Here is a 17,657-nt window from a genome sequence, read left to right as displayed (position 1 = left end):
ACTCGGGAGGCTACCCCTGCCCTTGCAGCTACATAGAACATGCAGTTACCGCACCCTAACAAAGCCCTCAGTGAGGGCCTGTCAGTGTGAGCTGTGGTCGTCGGGCAGCACCGAGGGCCCAGGTGCACTGGAAGGAACCAGTGACCACAGTCTCCCTGGAACACAGTCACTCAGGGAAGACAAATGCCACAATGCACCTAATGCACAGCAGGACTCGGTGCCTGAGCCTCAGCACGGTCTGGCATGAGCCTCTCAGCACTTAGTAGGCCCTCAGCAGGAGGAGGGAGGGAGAGAGGGTTTTCATTCCTTAATGTGTTTTCATTCCTTGCAATTCCCTTTCTCAAAAAAAAAATCTACTCAGATGGAATGCCCATTGTTTCCCCCCTGGCTCTCTGTGTCCCTAACAACATTTTTAGCTTTGGTTTCAGAATTTGGACAGGTAATGGGAAAACATAATTAAAGCAAATGGTAACATGTGGGGCCAAGCGTTGGGTTCAGCTTTGCCACTTAATTGAATTCCATTTTTATTGTGCAAATGAGCTGTTGCTAAAAACCTCGAATGCTTTACTGAAACGTGTTTGGTAATCAAAGGGGATCGATACATATCTGCTGCCAACGAAACGAGCAAGAGAGCACGCGTATCTACGTCCCATAGCAAAAAGCATCAATGACGTGTCGTGAGAACGAGGTACAGTTTTTAGGCACTAACATATAAAGACATCAGGGACATAGAGTTAAGGGGGGAAAAAGGGGAGCCGCTGAGCAGTGTGACCTTGATTCAGTTATTGCCAAAATAGCTGCACAGGCTGCAAGCGCTTTTAGAATAGCCAGACAGACGGGGGACTTCGGGCCGGCTGTGCAGGGCTGGGAGCAAAGTTGGTGCGGAATGGAGTGTGACCAGGGGCGCGGCTTCCCCTCGTTCCTCCCTACAACCCGACAGTGCTCACGTGTTTTACACAGCATGTCATTTCCAATCCAATAATGTGTGAAATAAAAGACCTGAGAATAATATCACAATTTTGAAACCAGTCTCAAAATATGTACATTTTCAGAGAAAAAAAATCCATTGAGATGACTCACCTTGTTGGAATGAGACTTTTTCTCCATCGCCGTCCATGAGTTTCATTTGATTTTATTCGCGATCTCCTTCAGAAGACACTTGAGATCATTCAGCTGGGGGGAAAGAACTGGTCTTAAGTCCGATTTGCCAACTTTGGAGTGTAAATGATAGCTCTCTAGTTTTCCCACGAAATGCGAACGTGCTTGTGCGTCAGACGGGGAGTGTAGCACATGCTGTGCAGCACAGAATGAGTGACGGGACACTCCGGCCCCTGTCCCCTGCTTCCTTTCCGGAATCACATCTCGAGCAGGGGACCATTCCCATCAACTAGTATTGGCTTTACTCAAATGCACGTTACTAGTGATTCCTACATAGAAAGCATAGATTTTTCACGAGAGAGAAACACTATCTAGAAATAATGTTCCACATAACAAATACTAATATAAGTTATGAGCTACGATACAATAAAGTTATGCTTTGATAATAATGCTATGAAAATAATATATAATATTAATAAGTCAAGTTTTTGCCAAGTCTCTCCCCTCACCACAAAACAGTATACGTGGTAGAGTAATGTGGGAAAAAGGCCTAATAAAATTATTTTTGATACATGCATATTTCACAAGTTTATTTCACAAGGTGCATGAAGCTCGTTCGAAATCACACACCATGGCTGCACACTTGATCAAAACTGTAGACACAACACAATTTCTATACCTTGGTTTCTAACTTGCTATGTCCCTCACTCAGGAAAGAGCTGTGTTTAACTTAGGCTTCATTTCATTAATAACCTCTTCATTTAACTTTCTTTTTTTTTAAGATTTTATTTACTTATTTTTTAGAGAGGGGAAAGGAGGGATAAAGAGAGGGAGAGAAACCTCGATGTGTGGTTGCCTCTCATGTGGCCCCCACTGGGGATTTGGCCTACAACCCAGGTATGTGCCTTGACTGGGAATTGAACCAGCGACCCTTTGGGTCACAGCCCGCACTCAATCCACTGAGCTACACCAGCCAGGGCTTAACTTTCTTTTTCTTAAGAACAAAAAGCAGCCCTCGGGGTTAGAGCCTGCCTAACATAAGCAAGGTGCAGTGAGATCCCCACCCCCAGACGTGTGATTTCTGGGCACTGGACGCGCTCTGTGCTAACTGGTGGCAGAGTGGCTTTGATACGCTGTTTGAAGTGGGAGTAAGATTCCAAGAACTTGCTCACGAAACGAGTGATGATCCCTACATTTTCTCTGGGTGGAAAGTCTATCTCTTGTTGCTCAGAAGAGGAGGCACAGAGGATGGAGGGTGGAAAAACCCGGAGAAGGAGCAGGGAGCAGGATGAGAGGGGGAGAGGTAGTGAAACCCCGTGGGTGACCCCCGGGCTCTCTGTTATGAACCTGGGGTCTTCCCTGGGACCCGCCAACGTCTCCCCAGACCTACAGGATGATGGTGGAGGTGGGCTTCTTTCGGGAACCAGCAAAGGGGCTGAGGTCCACAGCCAGGGGCATGTGAAGAAGCCCGAACCCGCAGGTACTCTCGGAGGTCCCGGAGACCCCGGCTTGCACGTGCATGTAGACAGCCTTTGGTATGATTCCATGATACGTGACCCCCTCAGCCCCCATCTCCCATGACCCCCACTGTTCAGGTCCACTGCCCCCATTGACAGTGTCTCCCTCCTTCGGTCGGGAGGTCTCCCTGGTCCCTAGGAGTCAGTCAGTGCCCCGGGCTCCCCATGACCTCTGCACAGACCCAGCAGGCATCCAGGCGGCCCGAGGCTCCTGCCTGCTGCTCTCTGCCCGTCCACAGCGGTCTCCGTCCCGTCCATCCTCTGCATGTCCAGGGCACGGCCAGCACCGAAGCGTGGCTTCTGCAGCATCAGCCCACCCTCAGTCTTACTTCCCACCAGCTCCCTGCAGGGCCACCCCAGGGAGCCCAGGAATGACACAACACACTGGAACAAACACCCAAATACAACACCCAAACGCACAAATGCCCAGCTCCCGATTCCCCGAGCAGACGACCTGGAAGGCCTGGTGATGCGCAGAGGAACCGCTGCTGCATCTAATTCTGCACAGTTCAGCCTGCAAATGCTCCTCCCCCCGAACCTCGGAATAGAGGGGCCCTCACGAAGTCCAGGGGCCATGTCTGCCGTGACCGCACTGAGCCCGATGCTGGCCCGTGTTATGACCTAACACATAAGCATAAACGTTACGTGTTATGTGGTCTAGGCCCAGAAGCAGCAGACAGTGCGAGCACGTGTTTGAATGCAAATACATAATGTGAAAAGGTGAATATATCACGTGAGGCTTTCCACATGTTACATATTGCCTGGGTCTCATAGAAATCATCTTAGAACATGGTCCCCTATTGCTCCTTTCCTACATTCTCTTAATAGTCTGTAAACTGTTCCTGATCTTTAAACATGTCCGGCATCATTCCTTTCTCTCGCGCCGCTAGGATCACGAGCTACGTCCAATGTGACACAGGGGTCCTCCCGGCCCCACAGCTGAAAATCAGCAACAGCACAACGGCAGAACGAGAGCGGCCGTGACAAGACCCACCACCGTGGGGTGGCATGTCTCCAAAGGGGCCTCCACCACGTCCTCGCTCCCCGTACGCATGTGCTGCTCCCACGCCGAGCAGTGGCTGCTCCCCCCGCTCCCCACCTGGACCCGGGCCGGCCTGGGACCGCTTTGTCCAACAGAGCCTGGTGGAAGGGACACCGTGCCAGGTCCAGGTGTAACCGCCCTATGCCTAATGCTCATGTGCATATCCGTGCACCTGCCACGCCCTGCAGTTTAATAGGCAACAAAACACAGTGGCCTCAAAGCTGAGCACAGGGGCTCCCAGACCCCCAAAACCCTTCCCTGGGCCTCTCCGGTGCTCCCATAATTGCCAGCATCTCCCACCCGCCTCTGCAGGTGAGAGAAAAGTAGGCCATCCTGGGTTAGAGAGATGAGGTTTTGGAGATCATAGAAATGGGACTTCAGGACTATCCCCACTGGGCTGATCACCCAAGAAACAATTCCGCTCCGGCACCCAGACCCTACCCAGTGAATAAAGAAAGCTGAATACGGTCAACACCACATCTATTTTTTAATAATAAACTTCTTCAATTTTAGACCATAACCACTGGCTTCCAGTTGAAAGCTCTAATAGAGATGAAAATATTATTTCTTAAACTATAAACAAAACTGTACCTTTGTATCCAGCTGTCTAAACCGATGCCTCATTCTTCAAGGGGGAGAGAGAGAGAAAGAGAGAGAGAGCTATTAAACTCCATTTTCCAGTCTTTTAAAAAACAAAATTCAGATCATTTCCACGTCCAGCTAAATCAGCATTCACTGCATTTACCTGTCGTACTTTCTCCCTGAGCCCCAGGAACAGAACCCCACTGCTGCCCGAGTTAGAGGTGCCCCAAGCAGAAGCCACTGTGCTGAGGGGGCGGTGGGAGGGGACCTGCAGGGCCTGTCCTCCCTTCCAAAACCAGGGCCTCAGAGTCTAGAAGTGGAGGAAGCTGGGGCGCCTGCTCTGTCACTCGGAGAGAGAGAGTCCCCTGCTCCCTGGTGGCTGTGTGAAGCTCACTGACGGATTGCGGTGCTTCTCTCTACTCGTTCCTGTTCGAGTGCATTTGGAGGTGTCCAGAGGTCCCGATATCTGAGACTCTGCCCAGTAACCGTGTCACCCGCATGGTAAGAAGAGCAATGCTCCTGGAGGCCCCACATAAACGTCACGTGGGCCCATCCGTGGACTGGGGGCCCATCTGTGGACTGGGGGCCCATCCAGTTCTGCGTGATGTTTATAAACAGCTCCACAGGTCCCATAAAGGACGGTCCGGACCGTCTCAGGGATGGTCTAACCCATCAACCAAATGGTTTTTCCATCTTCTAATATCCCTACCCCTCCTCACAGAGACACACGGGTGGCCCCTGCCAGGGCAGGCCCACTGCCCATCCCCTGAGGGACTCTTCCGGACCAGCCTCTGCAACCACTGCAGAGGGACATACACTCTGGTCACCTGGCCCCAAGGCCCTGCCCTGCAGGCTCCAAACACCACCGTCTCCCCCAGGGCCTTGCAGGACCCTGCGGAAGGCAGGCTGGTGGCTGTGCCCTGTCCGAAGGGCTGGCCCACATTCGCCGTCTGTCTCCAACAGCCCGGGTAGCATCTGCCTGTGCTCCTGCTCGGTGCTGTGCCCCCTCCTTACAGAGCTCGCCCAGCCCTGCGGGCTGGTACACGGGGGCACCTTGCAGAGTGGGAATGAAGGGCTGACATACTCCTCTGAGGCGTCGTTGGCCTTCGTGTTGATCTTGACCAGGTAATTTTCTTTCATGACGCCCTCCCATGCCAGAGTCTCGTTGTCTTCATTTGTGAAACCTTGAATAACGAGACAGAGAAAAACATGCACATTGTTACCTGCCCCTCGCTCCTGAAGCAACACCCACAGTGCATTTGGCCATTCTGGGACTGGGAGAATCCGATTCACCCAGCCACTCACCTGACTAATGCTACTCACTCGTGACGGCAGCAGCAAGAGGGGACATTAAGGAAAGTGCTGGCAGCGTGAGCCAGGAACGCAGTCTTTATTCTACATTGAGCAGCCCGGAGCCTGACTCTGGTTTTGTGACTCAGCACAACCATTTCACGAGTGACTTTGGTTCTCATTTCCTTGTGTCCTCTTCTACCGTGATCCCATTATCACGCTACCCTGAATGTGCCGTTAAATAATTGGTGATAGGTTGCCCGGCCTCAACCTAACAGGGCAGCAACTTTGGCACATAAGGCCTGCCACCACCCCACCCCGAGATGGAGAGTCTGAGCGCAGACCTCCGGGAAACTTCTCTCCTCTTTTCCTCCCGGGGCACCCTGTGCTGCGCAGGGGGCCTGGGGCACGTTCTGGCCAGAGTCTCGGTCCAGCTTCCTGCCGAGCCTCACCTTTCAGGGGCCTAGCAAGTGAAGAAACTGAGCGACAGCTCACCTGGATTTCAGGCAAGGGACAGCCACCCTCACACGTTCCTGCAGATGTCCGCTTGGAACAAATGCATTTAGTTTTTACTTATTTGTCCTGGACACGTTCGAGTTTAGGGAGAATTACACCATCCTGCTGGATTTCAGAAGAATTAATTGGGCATCAAACGTAGCCAGAAAGCAGGTGGCAGGTTCAAAGCAAATGCTATTATAGCAAACACAGATTTACTTCTTTTCTTTATTTTTCTCATTTTTTAATTTTTTTCAGATGCATTTTTAAATGGTGCTCATTCACTTTAGAAAATAATCCACAACTGAATGTCTTTCTCTTGTATTTTTCCTAGCAGTGCCGTTTCCAATGTCTTTTCCTGTCATTCAAATGCATGTGCAAGCCCAGGCGGAGCAGAGCAAGGGGGAGACCATCCTGGACACAAGCGGCAGAGAGCAGGAATGGCCAAGAAATGACCAAGAAAAACCGCCCAACTTAGTCAAGGCAACGCTGGCGGAAATGACCACGGAGCCCTTCCACCAACCCAGCCAGGAAGTAGCAGGTTCTGCCCTGACAACCGTATCCTGCGTTGGCAAAGATGTGGGCGAACAGACTCCCCACGTGAACTGTCACGGCCCCAGGGAATGGGGACCGGCAGGGCGCCAGACGAGATCAGAAGACTTGAACGTATACATGCTCCTGGTCTAGAATCATCTCTTCTGGAAATAGCTCAGAGGATGTGCTCAAAAATTAATGTGTAAAACTGTTTATCACAGTACTCTATGATAACAAAGGAGCTGAAAATCTACACATTTAACAAGAGGATGGTAAAATTAATTATGGTGCATTGAGATGTTGGAATATTCCAGTTAAAAATTGTCATGCAGATCGGTATTTATGGATTTGGGAAATGGTTGTGATGTGTTATTAGTTAAATGAACAAATCCAATTGTGAATGTGCATGCGCAGATCAAATTATTATACAACCACAGGGGAATAAGAGAATAAATACCAGCATGTTGCTATGTATCTGTGGGTGGTGGTTACATTCACCTTTGCTCTTCCTCATTTGTACTTTCTTGCATTTTTCTAATGTTCTATTAATAAATATGAATCACTTTTTCATCTTTTATAAAAATACAATTACTGGGTAGCATATTTTTTTAATTGCTTGAAGATGTCACCAAAAACAGAAGCCTGGACCTTATCTTTTCTGAAAGTTCTTTGAAAAACCCGGCATTTTTCTCCAAAGAAGAGCAATTTCCAGCTTAAATTCCCCATCACCGGAGGCAAACTCGAAGTGGATTCAGGGCACGGGTTGCCAGGAGAGGCTGTGGCGCCCACGGTGCTGCAGCTTCTGCCACAGGAGTCTCCCAGGAGGACCCCTGGCTGGTCTGTGCTGAGTCCTGGCCCCGCCCCCGGCTTCTGCAGTCACCACCAGGAGAGCGGGGAAGGCTCCCATCCTCTGGTGGCCTCCCATCCCCCTCCCTGCTCCTTCCTGGGAGTGAGGAGCCTGTGAGGAGGGAGGAGGTGCAGGGCTCGCACGAGTGTCTCTCCATCTGTAAGATCACGGCCCACCTGGGGCATGAGGGAGACAGAGGCAGGCTCCGCGAGTCCCTCTGGCCTCTCTGTCTGCTTCCTCAGGCTGAAGCCCCCATCCGTCTGCTGGCCACATGGGGGGTTTGTTTCCGTCTTTCTGTTCACATTGTGCTGAACCATGAAGTTCTGAGGACACGTGACAAATGTCGTCCTGCCTTTCCTGCCGCAGCCGAGCCCAGGGGACGGGCTTGTCTTCACTTACACAGCAGCGTCCCGGCTCCGCTGACCCTGGACTGTGCACCCGCCTCTCTGGAGAGTGGGCCTTCCCCGCACTCAGCCCCCCACTGCCCACCCCACCCGGTGACCCACCACGGAGAGACCTTCACCACCTCCCTCAGCTGCTCATCTTCCTCCCTGCACCTTTATCTGCATTTGTTTTTTTCTCTAGAATGATTCAGGACAAAAAAAAGTACAAAACCTGTTGTCAGAGTCTCTGGTTGGCAATTCATCTCCTAAACTTGCTTTGCATTTGCCTCCAAATCTGAAGGTCTCCGTGGCCCCCTGGGGCTCCCCCCAGGTCCCATAGACACTCGTCCTCCACGACATGGCTTCAGGACGTCAGCCGAAGACACCTCTGAGGCCCGTCCTCACGTGCCTCTGACCTCGGGCACGGTCTTGGAGCACAGACTCCAGACCTGCACCTCCAACCCCCGCCTCTGATGTGAAGACCATCCGTTCTCTCAGCCCGAAATGACTCCCTTTGTCCTCTGCGGTGAAATGATGGGCAGAAAGACAGTACCTCGTCCGAACCGTCACAACGCCTTTCTTCATCAAGAAAGGCAGTTACATAGCTGTGATGTCTAATGACGTCCCAAAGGTGACACTTGTGTCTTGAAATAATGCCGTTAGAAGAGGTGACGATGAGGAGTTTTGAACCTGTGACATGATGTCGCCGGCGCATTTACATCCTGAAAGCCAGACTTCAGGACATCGAGGTCCTGGGACAGCAGGCAAGTGGGTAAGGGCCAGTATCCAAGGTCATGTTCGTGAGCAGCTTGCCTCTGTTTCTATGTAGTTAAGGAACTCCACAAAAAAAAAAAAAAAATGATGTTTCATAGCAAGGTAAATTTTTCTTAATTGCCTAGGTTAGTAAAATTGATCTTTTGTGTCCCAAATTGTCTCGGCATGTGGGCTACACTGACGTGACGGGAATGATGCTCCCGACATTAAACGTGACCCCACGCAGGGTGGTCGGGGGCTGTTTCATCGGCTACGACAGAGAGAAGCCCAGAGGGAGACACACACCCCCGGGCCAGCAGCCCCTGGGCCACCGGACACCGGGGAGCAGTGGGTGCGAGGCGTGGACAGAGCAGAAAATCTCCGCCTCGCCCTGCAAACCAACGTGAAGACGCGCACGGCCGGCCCGTAAACCTCCAGTGAGGGGTGCTGGGTCCCACCCAGATCAGCCTCTTCCCGCATCGCCCTCACCGCCTGCAGGGCCGGCAGCAGTACCGCCGCTGAGGGTGGCTGGTCTGGCACGTGCGTGTCTCGTGCGAGATGGACGGCCACATGAACACCTCACCTGAAACTTCACGTGGTGTGCTTGAGTGTCATATATTGTATGTTACCAAACTACACGCTTATGGTTTCGTAGTGAAAGATTTTTATGTGGTAAAAATTAGGTGTTGTTTGTGCCACACCCTGTACTTTTTCTGCTGGAACAGAGACTTTTTTTTTACCATCAGTGCTCCAGTGCGGGGTGGGGGACCCACCTCAAGACCCTCCCCCAAACTCCAAAGCGACTACTCCTTGCCATGTCACGTGACGGAGCGCCAGCACCTGCGGGGCATCTCTTTGATCTGGGGACGCCTTGTTCACTTCTGGTCGAGGGAGACAAGTTCATTAGCAAAGGGGTACACTATTGTGATACGCGCTTCAGGACTTACGTCACCATCTCTTGCACTATCGTGTCTCCCGTCTACATTTTCCCTCCCCTGGGATTAAGGATGACACATTGTGACAGGGTGGGCTGGGGACAGGAGGCGGGGGGTGGGGGGGACCAGGGGGTGGAGCTAGAACCTGGCTGTGGGACATGGCCCAGGGGTTTTTATTTGTCCCTCTGCAGCCCTAACTTCCTCCTCTTCCTGACCACGCCTCCCTCTGTGGCCCCCTCCCAGCCTCTGCCCCTTTGCCTGGCTAAATTCCAGCTCATCCTCTGGGTCTCAACTTAGGTACTTCCTTCTTCCAGGAAGCCCTCCCTGCTTCACTCTAGTCTGGGGTTTAGGCGTCCACCGTGTAGCTCTCCTGGTGCCCTATGCGTTCTGTGAAATGAGTGTGTCCCACACTTCTCAATTAAAGCTCTTTCATTTTTGGTGATAAGACTAAGTGAATAATTCATACACATCCAGGCACCCCTTTCTACCCCAAATTGCTAAAGGTCACGTTCTGGAAGCACGCTTGTGCATCTAACACCCACGCCTACCGCAGATGCGGCTCGGAGAGCACGGGCTCGGCACAGGTGCTTTTCAAGGGAGGAAGACATGGATCTTCCGATTTCTCATGAAATGCACCCATTGTGGGAGGCTGGCAAAGGGGACTCCGCCCAGAACTGAGAGCCATGAAGAGTTTGTTTCTCAAAGACCTGCCTCCACTTTCCTGAGCTTGGAGAGGCCCCGACAAGCACAGCAAACGGGGTCAGATGCGTCTGCAGGGTCAGCCTACGTGTGGGGAATTTTGTTTTCAATTGTTCAAGACGTCGCAGGTCATTTTGGACTGCTCAGAATGGACTGGGTAGCGAAGCACTTCCATTTCTGGTGTGTCGAAGCTGATTACTGTGGCAGGTCGGTTAGTGGGAAGGAAGCCCCTCGCAGGCTGCCCCCAGCACAGCCCACATTAGCTGTGGGTGGCGGGCAGGTAGGGCAGCGGCAAGCTCACTTTTCCTGGACTGGCCAGTGCCGGGTGAAGGAGGCCCTCCCAGGGGACCCATGCATCCAGCTCGTTCCTCCAACTGGGCGGGCCTGTGATGTCCCTTGACCAATAGAATGCAGCAGAAATGATGTCATGCGACTATGCAGCCACGGCTTGATATGGGAACCCAGCCTCGGTGTAGGGAGCGTGAGCTGGGACACGTGGAGGCTCCCCCCACACACAAGCGTGCACAGGGCCATCAGGCCCAGCCAGGGCACAGCCCACCTGTCCAGTGACCAAAGCAGGGGGCAACTGAGGCCAGCCGTCCCAGCTGAGCCCGGACCAGGGGGGAACCCGCGGGACCATGAGCAAAAGAAGTGCTGGTCGTTTCCGGCCACTGGGCTTTGGGATGGTCTGTTAAACAATCACCCACAACCCACCTGCTCAGAGACCTAACGCCGCCCTTCTCTGCTTTCCCCACAGGAGGCAGAGAAGGCAAACCCCGCGGGCACCAGGGCTGGGGCCGACCTGAACTACTGGCTGACGTTCTCTGGCAGCACACCAGCCCCTTTAAGACTTCAGTGGCCCCAGAAGGGTGACCCGCAGCCCCTCGAAGTGATAGGGCTCCTGGGATGCTAGACTTACAGTTTCACAATCGGGACAGTCCCCAACAAACTGGGACGAGTTGGCACCCGACTGGATGTCTGGGGTGCAGAACATTTAGTATTAAGTTGGGGATGCTCTGGACGAACGGGCCCAAGTGGGTCGGTCGCCTTAGGCCCTCGCACTTTTGCCCTTACTCGCCCCTTCCTGGGTTAAAACAATGTCTATTAAAATATATGATGACTGAATCAGTATAAAGGCAAATATATTCCCACATGCTTTCTGTGAACTAGAAGTTCATTAGTTTTCTTCTGATCTTTAAGAGAAAGTAAAAGATTTTCATGGGCCCTGAGCACATGGTTCCTGGTGCTGTGCCTGATGGGGTGGTGGCCCCGCCACCAGCCCTCACCCCCACCCCTCGCCCCTGCACCCCCCTGAGACGCATCGTCTCGCCCAAGTTGGAGGTCAGAGGGCCAGGAGAACATGCCGCTCCATCTCCTCTTTTGTTCCCTGACCTCTGATGAATAAAAAGCGCCCTCTCCTCCTTTTGTGCTTAACATGGCTGACACGTGTCTGCAGACCGGGGAGACTTGTCCGGCTTTGCGGCTCTCAGATTGGGTGTCGAGAAGACACCTGTGGCTAGGAGAGCTGCACAGGTGCTCCCTGAAGCCAAGGGAGTCCGTGGCCAGGGTGCGACCAGAAATCCGAGGGTGAGAGACCCTGGCCCTGGTACAGGGAGGGGAGGGGCCTGGGGAGAGACTCGCCTGCAGCCCCAAGGGGGTCGGGCTGAGGAGATGGGTGACCACAGGAGAGAGAGGACAGACTGGCCTGCTAAAACAATGACCGCCACCTTCCAGAAGGAGGTGGGTCCCCCACATGGAGCGTGTGCTAAATGGGCCCCTGGAAACCAGAGGCTCTCAGGGAGCAGCCTCCAGGGAAAGTACTGCCCACGGGGGACTGCCGTGACGGGGCAACTGCTGAAGGACCCCCCCCAGCGCCCACACATCAACCCGTGCCAGGCCAGAGGGCACAGAGCCAGCCTGGGACAGGGTCCCCGTCCCCATAAAGGACTGTCTGCTCTTCACCCTCCACCCTCCCTGGGCTGAGGGTCAGCAACGGCAGTGCTGCGTGGGGGAGAGGGAGTCACAGAAACAGGGACAAGCACCGGCCCCCCTTCCTGACAACTCCACCAGCCGAGAGGAGGCGAGCCCTCCGGGGGAGACCCCCCAACCGGCAGTGCGTGGGCCGGCGAGCATACTGGGCTGTGCGTCCTGATTCCTAAGGTGACACTGTTTCACCAAGTCAAGTCATTGTAAGCTTTCTAATTCCATCAGGGCGACCGGAAGAGTCGAGAGCCCTGCTGGAGGGAAGGCCAAAGTCTCCCGGAGAATAAATTTCACAGCAGCCAAGGGCGGCGGAAGCGAAGTCATGTGTGACAACATCCCGTAAGTCATGCTTAATCAACACCCTATTCACATCATCAATCTGTCCGTCCACAGCCACCACACCATAGAGGGCCGCCCCCGCAGACGGACCAGGTCTGCCTCTCCTCTTTCTCTGGAGGACTGCATTTTGCCGTGTATACTGTGCACCCATTTTGGGCCCAAATGTTCAGGAAAAAAAATACTTTGTTTTAATTTTTTAAATTCAATTATTTACTTATTTATACTTAGAAACAAAACTCATTATCATATTCCAGGGTATTGTTTTGCACGCAGATGTCGTTCACTGCTTTCTAGAGCTACACTTTTAACACATAAGCATACATAAGAGAATTAAAAACATTTATATCCGATATGGAATTAGTACTACCCACATGTAATGCACACCCTTATTTTTCCCTCAAAAGTTTGGGCAAAAAAAGTGCACATTATACATGGCAAAATATGGTGATTAATTCCTTGACTGGCCTGATGCCCAAGCTTTATGGACAGACAGACAGACAGACAGGTGTGAGCAGCAGGCAGCTGAGCCGGCGACGGCCCCGGCCTGCACCCCCGAAGTTCATCTCTGCCCCCGACCCCAGCGCCCGCGGGCATGCCACTCACAGCAGGCGGAGGGCTGGGCGGGTCCCTCCTGGCAGCAGCCCTGGAAGCAGCTCCTCACCACCATGTAGAGGTAGGCGAAGACCACGAAGGGGAAGGGGACGTTGAGGCGGCTGCAGTACTCCTGCACCAGGAAGTACCTCTGGAACTTCCAGACCTGGTCGTTGTTCTCCTGGACGATGCCCACGGTGTAGCTGGCGGGGCGGAAGCGGGAGACAAGGTCAGGTTTGGGCCTTCCCGTGCCCATTGCTTCACCACCAAACACAGCTCTAGTGATTTTAAGCTCCAACCCAGACAGTTTGGGTCTGGATGGGACAGAAGGTCCCTGCTGGGGGGGCGGCCAGAACCACTCAGCACGGGGCTGAGCCCTCTATTTCAGGAGGGGTCGGAATGGTTTCTGGCTTGTGGTTTTTGTTTTGTGTTTTCTCTTCGATCACACACACAAAAAAATGTCAAAACTCTAAACTTATTTTTATTTCAGGACTTTTCAAAGGGTCTGTTTTTTCGTTAGTCTATTGTTAAGTGAGATACAAAGAGGCCCAAAGGACTGACTCTCTCGGGAATAGAACGCCCTCCCATTTGCCAAGGGCCTTAAAAAGGTTCATCCCTCTGACCCAGTGACTTTTCTTCTGGAAACTTCCCCCAAGACTGAGGAGGCACTGAGAACAGACAGTGTGTGAGTGGGCACACGCACAGGGCCGTTTGCCGCTGCACAACAGAAGGGGACAACACAAAGGGTCGGCACTAACCACATGCTTCGCACGTTATGTTTAATCAACGTGATCCTGTTAGGCAGCCATGAAAAATTGTGTTCATGGCTAATTTTTATATTTTGGGAAAACACATGCAAGGTCTGTCCAGAAGGTATCCAGTCATATAATATGAAAAACAGAGACATGTATTGAAGAAGATGCAAGATACAAGAAACATAGTACCCAGGACAATGACACCTGAGTCCCCTTCAAAGTAGGCACCTTGGGACCTCACACAGTTCTCCCAGTCACCATCAGCTACTCTGTCCTATTTTCCTGAATCTCATCAATGGTCTGAAGTCTCTTCCCTTTCAAAGGTGATTTCAGTTTGGGGAAAAACCAGAGGTCACAGGGTGCCAGATCCGGGCTGTAGGGGGACTGAGTCACCTGGGTGACTTGATGTTTTGCCAAAAACTCTGCATGAGACATGATGCATGAGCAGGTGCATTGTTGTGATGGAGCTGCTAATCACCAGTTCCCCCAGCTGCAGCCTCTGAACCATCTGAATAGTTTCTGCACAGGAATGTTCAGGCTTAACATAAAATTTGATGCAAATTTGTTGCTCTACTCAGTCATTTTGAATGTGATGGCCACACAGTACACATGCTCACTCAATGGTGTCTACCACCCCCACTGACTAGCACAGTGAAGTCGTCATTGTTCACACATGTGCATTCCAGTCCACTCTCCTTGGCTGCCAGGTTGCATTGATGGTGACATCACACAAACTGTTCTCATGTTAACAATGGCTGGAGTGTTTCCAGGCCAACCTACATGACAATTAGGCTCAAACTTGTACTGACAATGTAACCTCACTACATAAATCACATCTGGTCAAAGTGAAGGCCCTTCCTGGACCTTAGACAAAAGTCATCCATCCCTGGTCCACAATGGATTCAGGCCAGGGCCCAGGAAAAGGCTTCCCATTGGTGCAATTCACCACTTAGAAGCACTCTGCCTCGTACTGCTGTGTCCTTTGCTCCTCAGGATGACCCAATTGGCTGCAAAGAGCTTTCCTCTGCACCCCAGGGTGGGGTGGACCCAGAGAGCCACGTTCCTTTCCTGGGTGAACGTACACACCCTCCTGCACGTCCCAGGGGGTGTGGGTGAGCTGGCTGATTACTGGACATTAATACCCAAAAGCTACTTGGCATAAATAGTACATTTCCAGATTGGTGGTGTGAGGTTTGTTTACGCACTGAGGTCCACCTTCCCACATAGCAGCAGCTTCCAGAAGGTTCTTCGTCTCTCAAGTCAGTTCCCAACTGAGCCAAAGTGACATGAGGGTTCTGGCTGAAATTGAGCGCTTCCGAAGCAATGTTTATGTTCTTTAGACACTCTTTCCCTTTCTGAAAAGGAGAGGCTGGCTCACCATCTGGCCTACGCACCCTCCTCGGCAAGCCCGACAGCCGGAGCAGCTCGGAGGCCACCCCTCCACCCAGGCTGGGGCCTGCCCCCACCAACACCCATGCTCCTCAGTCTCCCTGCCCACCGACGTGTCTTCCCTGGGAGAGGTCCTGCTCTGGCCCCTGCTCTGCATCCCCCGTGACAGCTGGTGTCCTCAGCTCCGCCCCCCCTCCGCTGGCTGGCGGGAGATTGGTGGCAATAACAGTTCAGTCGCCTACAACCACGTGAGCGCCCGACTGGGAGCAGGAGAGGAGGAAGCAGGGTCCCCGCAGAGACACAAGCTTCCAGAAATTCGCTGACCTTGAAAATGTTATGGAGAGATAACAAATGTTTAGGGTTCAGATAGCTGTGCTTAAATGAGATGCAGCAGGATGTGAAAAGGATGAACAGAGAATGACTGAGTAGTGAGAACATTTACATAATGCATCATTTTCACAACCCAGCCCCGATCAAAAGGAAAAATATCATTTCAATAGTTGCTGGAGAGCCTTCTGGCAACATTCAACATCCATTTCTGATTAGGGGCAAAAAGAAGAAGAGAAGAGCTTAATAAATAAGAAGTAGGAGGAAACTCCCGTGACATGATAAAAAAGAAACAAGAATAAAAAGAATTCAGTAAGGAGACTTATTCCAAAATAAATGAGCAAAACTTTAATAGCCTTCCTACACATCAAAAAGTGGTTATTGAAAAATATTTATAATATTAGAAAAATATCTAATTCACAACAAAAATGGCTAGAAAAAATGTAACAAAAATCTACCAGATTCATATGAATGCAACCATAAAACTTCGCTGAGAAACTGCACATGTGTGAACAAATGGGGAGTCACACCATTTTTCCTGGATTGTTTTTAAAAACGCCAGCTTCCCCTAAATGTTCCTACAAAGATAACATCATCATCATAAAATTCACAAATGGTTGGGGTTTTTTTTTTGAAGGAGGAAGAAAAAGGATGTCAGAAGATGAGGCTTAGGCGCCTCCATATGATTAAATACACAAGACAAGCCAGGAAAGTTTGAATAAGAATAACGAGGGGACTGGTACAACAGATGTTAGAACGATATTTTTTAAGCAGCAATTAAAGCCATTTGGTAGTAAAAACCAAAATAGAAAGTTTGATCAACAGACCAGAATGAAAAGTCTGCAGAAAACTCACAAAGAGAAAGTAGGTGCCAAAACAATGGCAGAATTGAGAATAAACTGAAATACAAGAGACTCGGAGGCTAGAATGCAATCAGGTGAACCCCTCCTGAAGCTCGGATTTCAGGCATTTGCTGCCTGTTACTCCTCGCCCACAGGCTGGCTGTCTCCAGCCAGCCCTGCCCTGACCCTGTGACGCTGACTTCTCTGCACCCTCCCAACATCCCTGCAGGCCGGTTAATGTGTTCCCCCCTGCATCCTGGGCCCCCTCTCATTTTGCAGCATGAAAAAAAAGGAGGTTCAAGCCACCAGTAGGAGACAAGCAGAGGCCTCCCACACTGATTTTCAAAGTGCTGACTTGATTTCCTTTACTGTGCTCAGAGCAACACAGCCAAGGGGGCGCCACAGGCCTGTGTCAGGACTGAGAAATCTACCTACAGGAAAATGTGCAAACCCGTTACATGACATGAAAGGTTCCCCATAGCCCAATACCTGAGCCCTGCCCGCCTATCTCGCTGGGCCTCCTCCCCAGACCACCTTAATCTCCCACGTCTCCACCACCACTCCCCCAACCCAGCGCCGGGCTCCCGGACGCTGCGGGAAAGACTGAAACCCTTTTACAGGTCTCAGCAGAGCAGTGACCTGTCAGAAATGTCCCCGTGGCTGCAGTGTGAGGACTTACTCTGCACCCGGAAAAGCCCGGTGACCACTCCCTGCCCAGCCCCTCTGACCGACGACATCTCCAGAGGCACGTGCCCCACTCGGCCCCATCCAAGGGTTTCTATTCCTCCTCAAAGTTTAACAGATAATTTTTAAGTTGCCTTCTGTTGCCAAAGTGTCTGTCTGTGCCAGGATTCACTACTCAAAATGACTACCTGCCTTATAGGCACAGCATAAAACGAAGGTGTTCCCGCTGAAACACTCCTAAGGAGGGTGAGGGGACATGAAAACCACAATTTTCCAAATGTAGTAAGAATTGCCAAAGGCAATGAACATATTTCGGACCATCGCTCGCTCAGGCTCTCCCTCATCCTAGGTAGACATGAGCCCCAAAGGGGAGTCACTCGCCTGACTCTTTCTATTTGGACTTAAACTAAAAATCTTAAAACAGCAAGTACATAAAGGCCAAGTTCTCTGAGCCTCTGCGTTCCGTGGAAAACAAGACCGTTGGAGGAAAGGTCACGCCGACCTCACGGCGATCCGGGACATTACTAAATGGATGTTAAACACCCAGAGTCTGGATGCATCCGAGGGTGGTC

At 51.7% G+C, this 17,657-nt stretch overlaps 1 protein-coding gene across 1 annotated transcript in view; it reads right to left on the bottom strand.

Annotated features, from left to right (window-relative positions):
- Nucleotides 1-1,122: 1,122 nt before the first annotated feature.
- Nucleotides 1,123-17,657, bottom strand: part of TRPM8 (transient receptor potential cation channel subfamily M member 8) — a 53,590-nt gene continuing 37,055 nt past the window's right edge. Inside the window, exons 21-24 of the mRNA XM_037161456.2 lie at nucleotides 13,101-13,291; nucleotides 5,324-5,423; nucleotides 4,249-4,282; nucleotides 1,123-1,173 (exon numbers count right to left, since the gene is read on the bottom strand). Coding sequence (XP_037017351.2) covers nucleotides 1,123-1,173; nucleotides 4,249-4,282; nucleotides 5,324-5,423; nucleotides 13,101-13,291 — 376 coding nt within the window. The remainder of the gene's footprint in view (nucleotides 1,174-4,248; nucleotides 4,283-5,323; nucleotides 5,424-13,100; nucleotides 13,292-17,657) is intronic.

Source organism: Artibeus jamaicensis, unplaced genomic scaffold (assembly GCF_021234435.1).
Source record: "Artibeus jamaicensis isolate MK-2021 breed Jamaican fruit bat unplaced genomic scaffold, CSHL_Jam_final contig_944, whole genome shotgun sequence".
NCBI lineage: Eukaryota > Metazoa > Chordata > Mammalia > Chiroptera > Phyllostomidae > Artibeus > Artibeus jamaicensis.
Note: the sequence above shows the minus strand (reverse complement) of the source record. Positions and strands in the feature narration are given on the sequence as shown.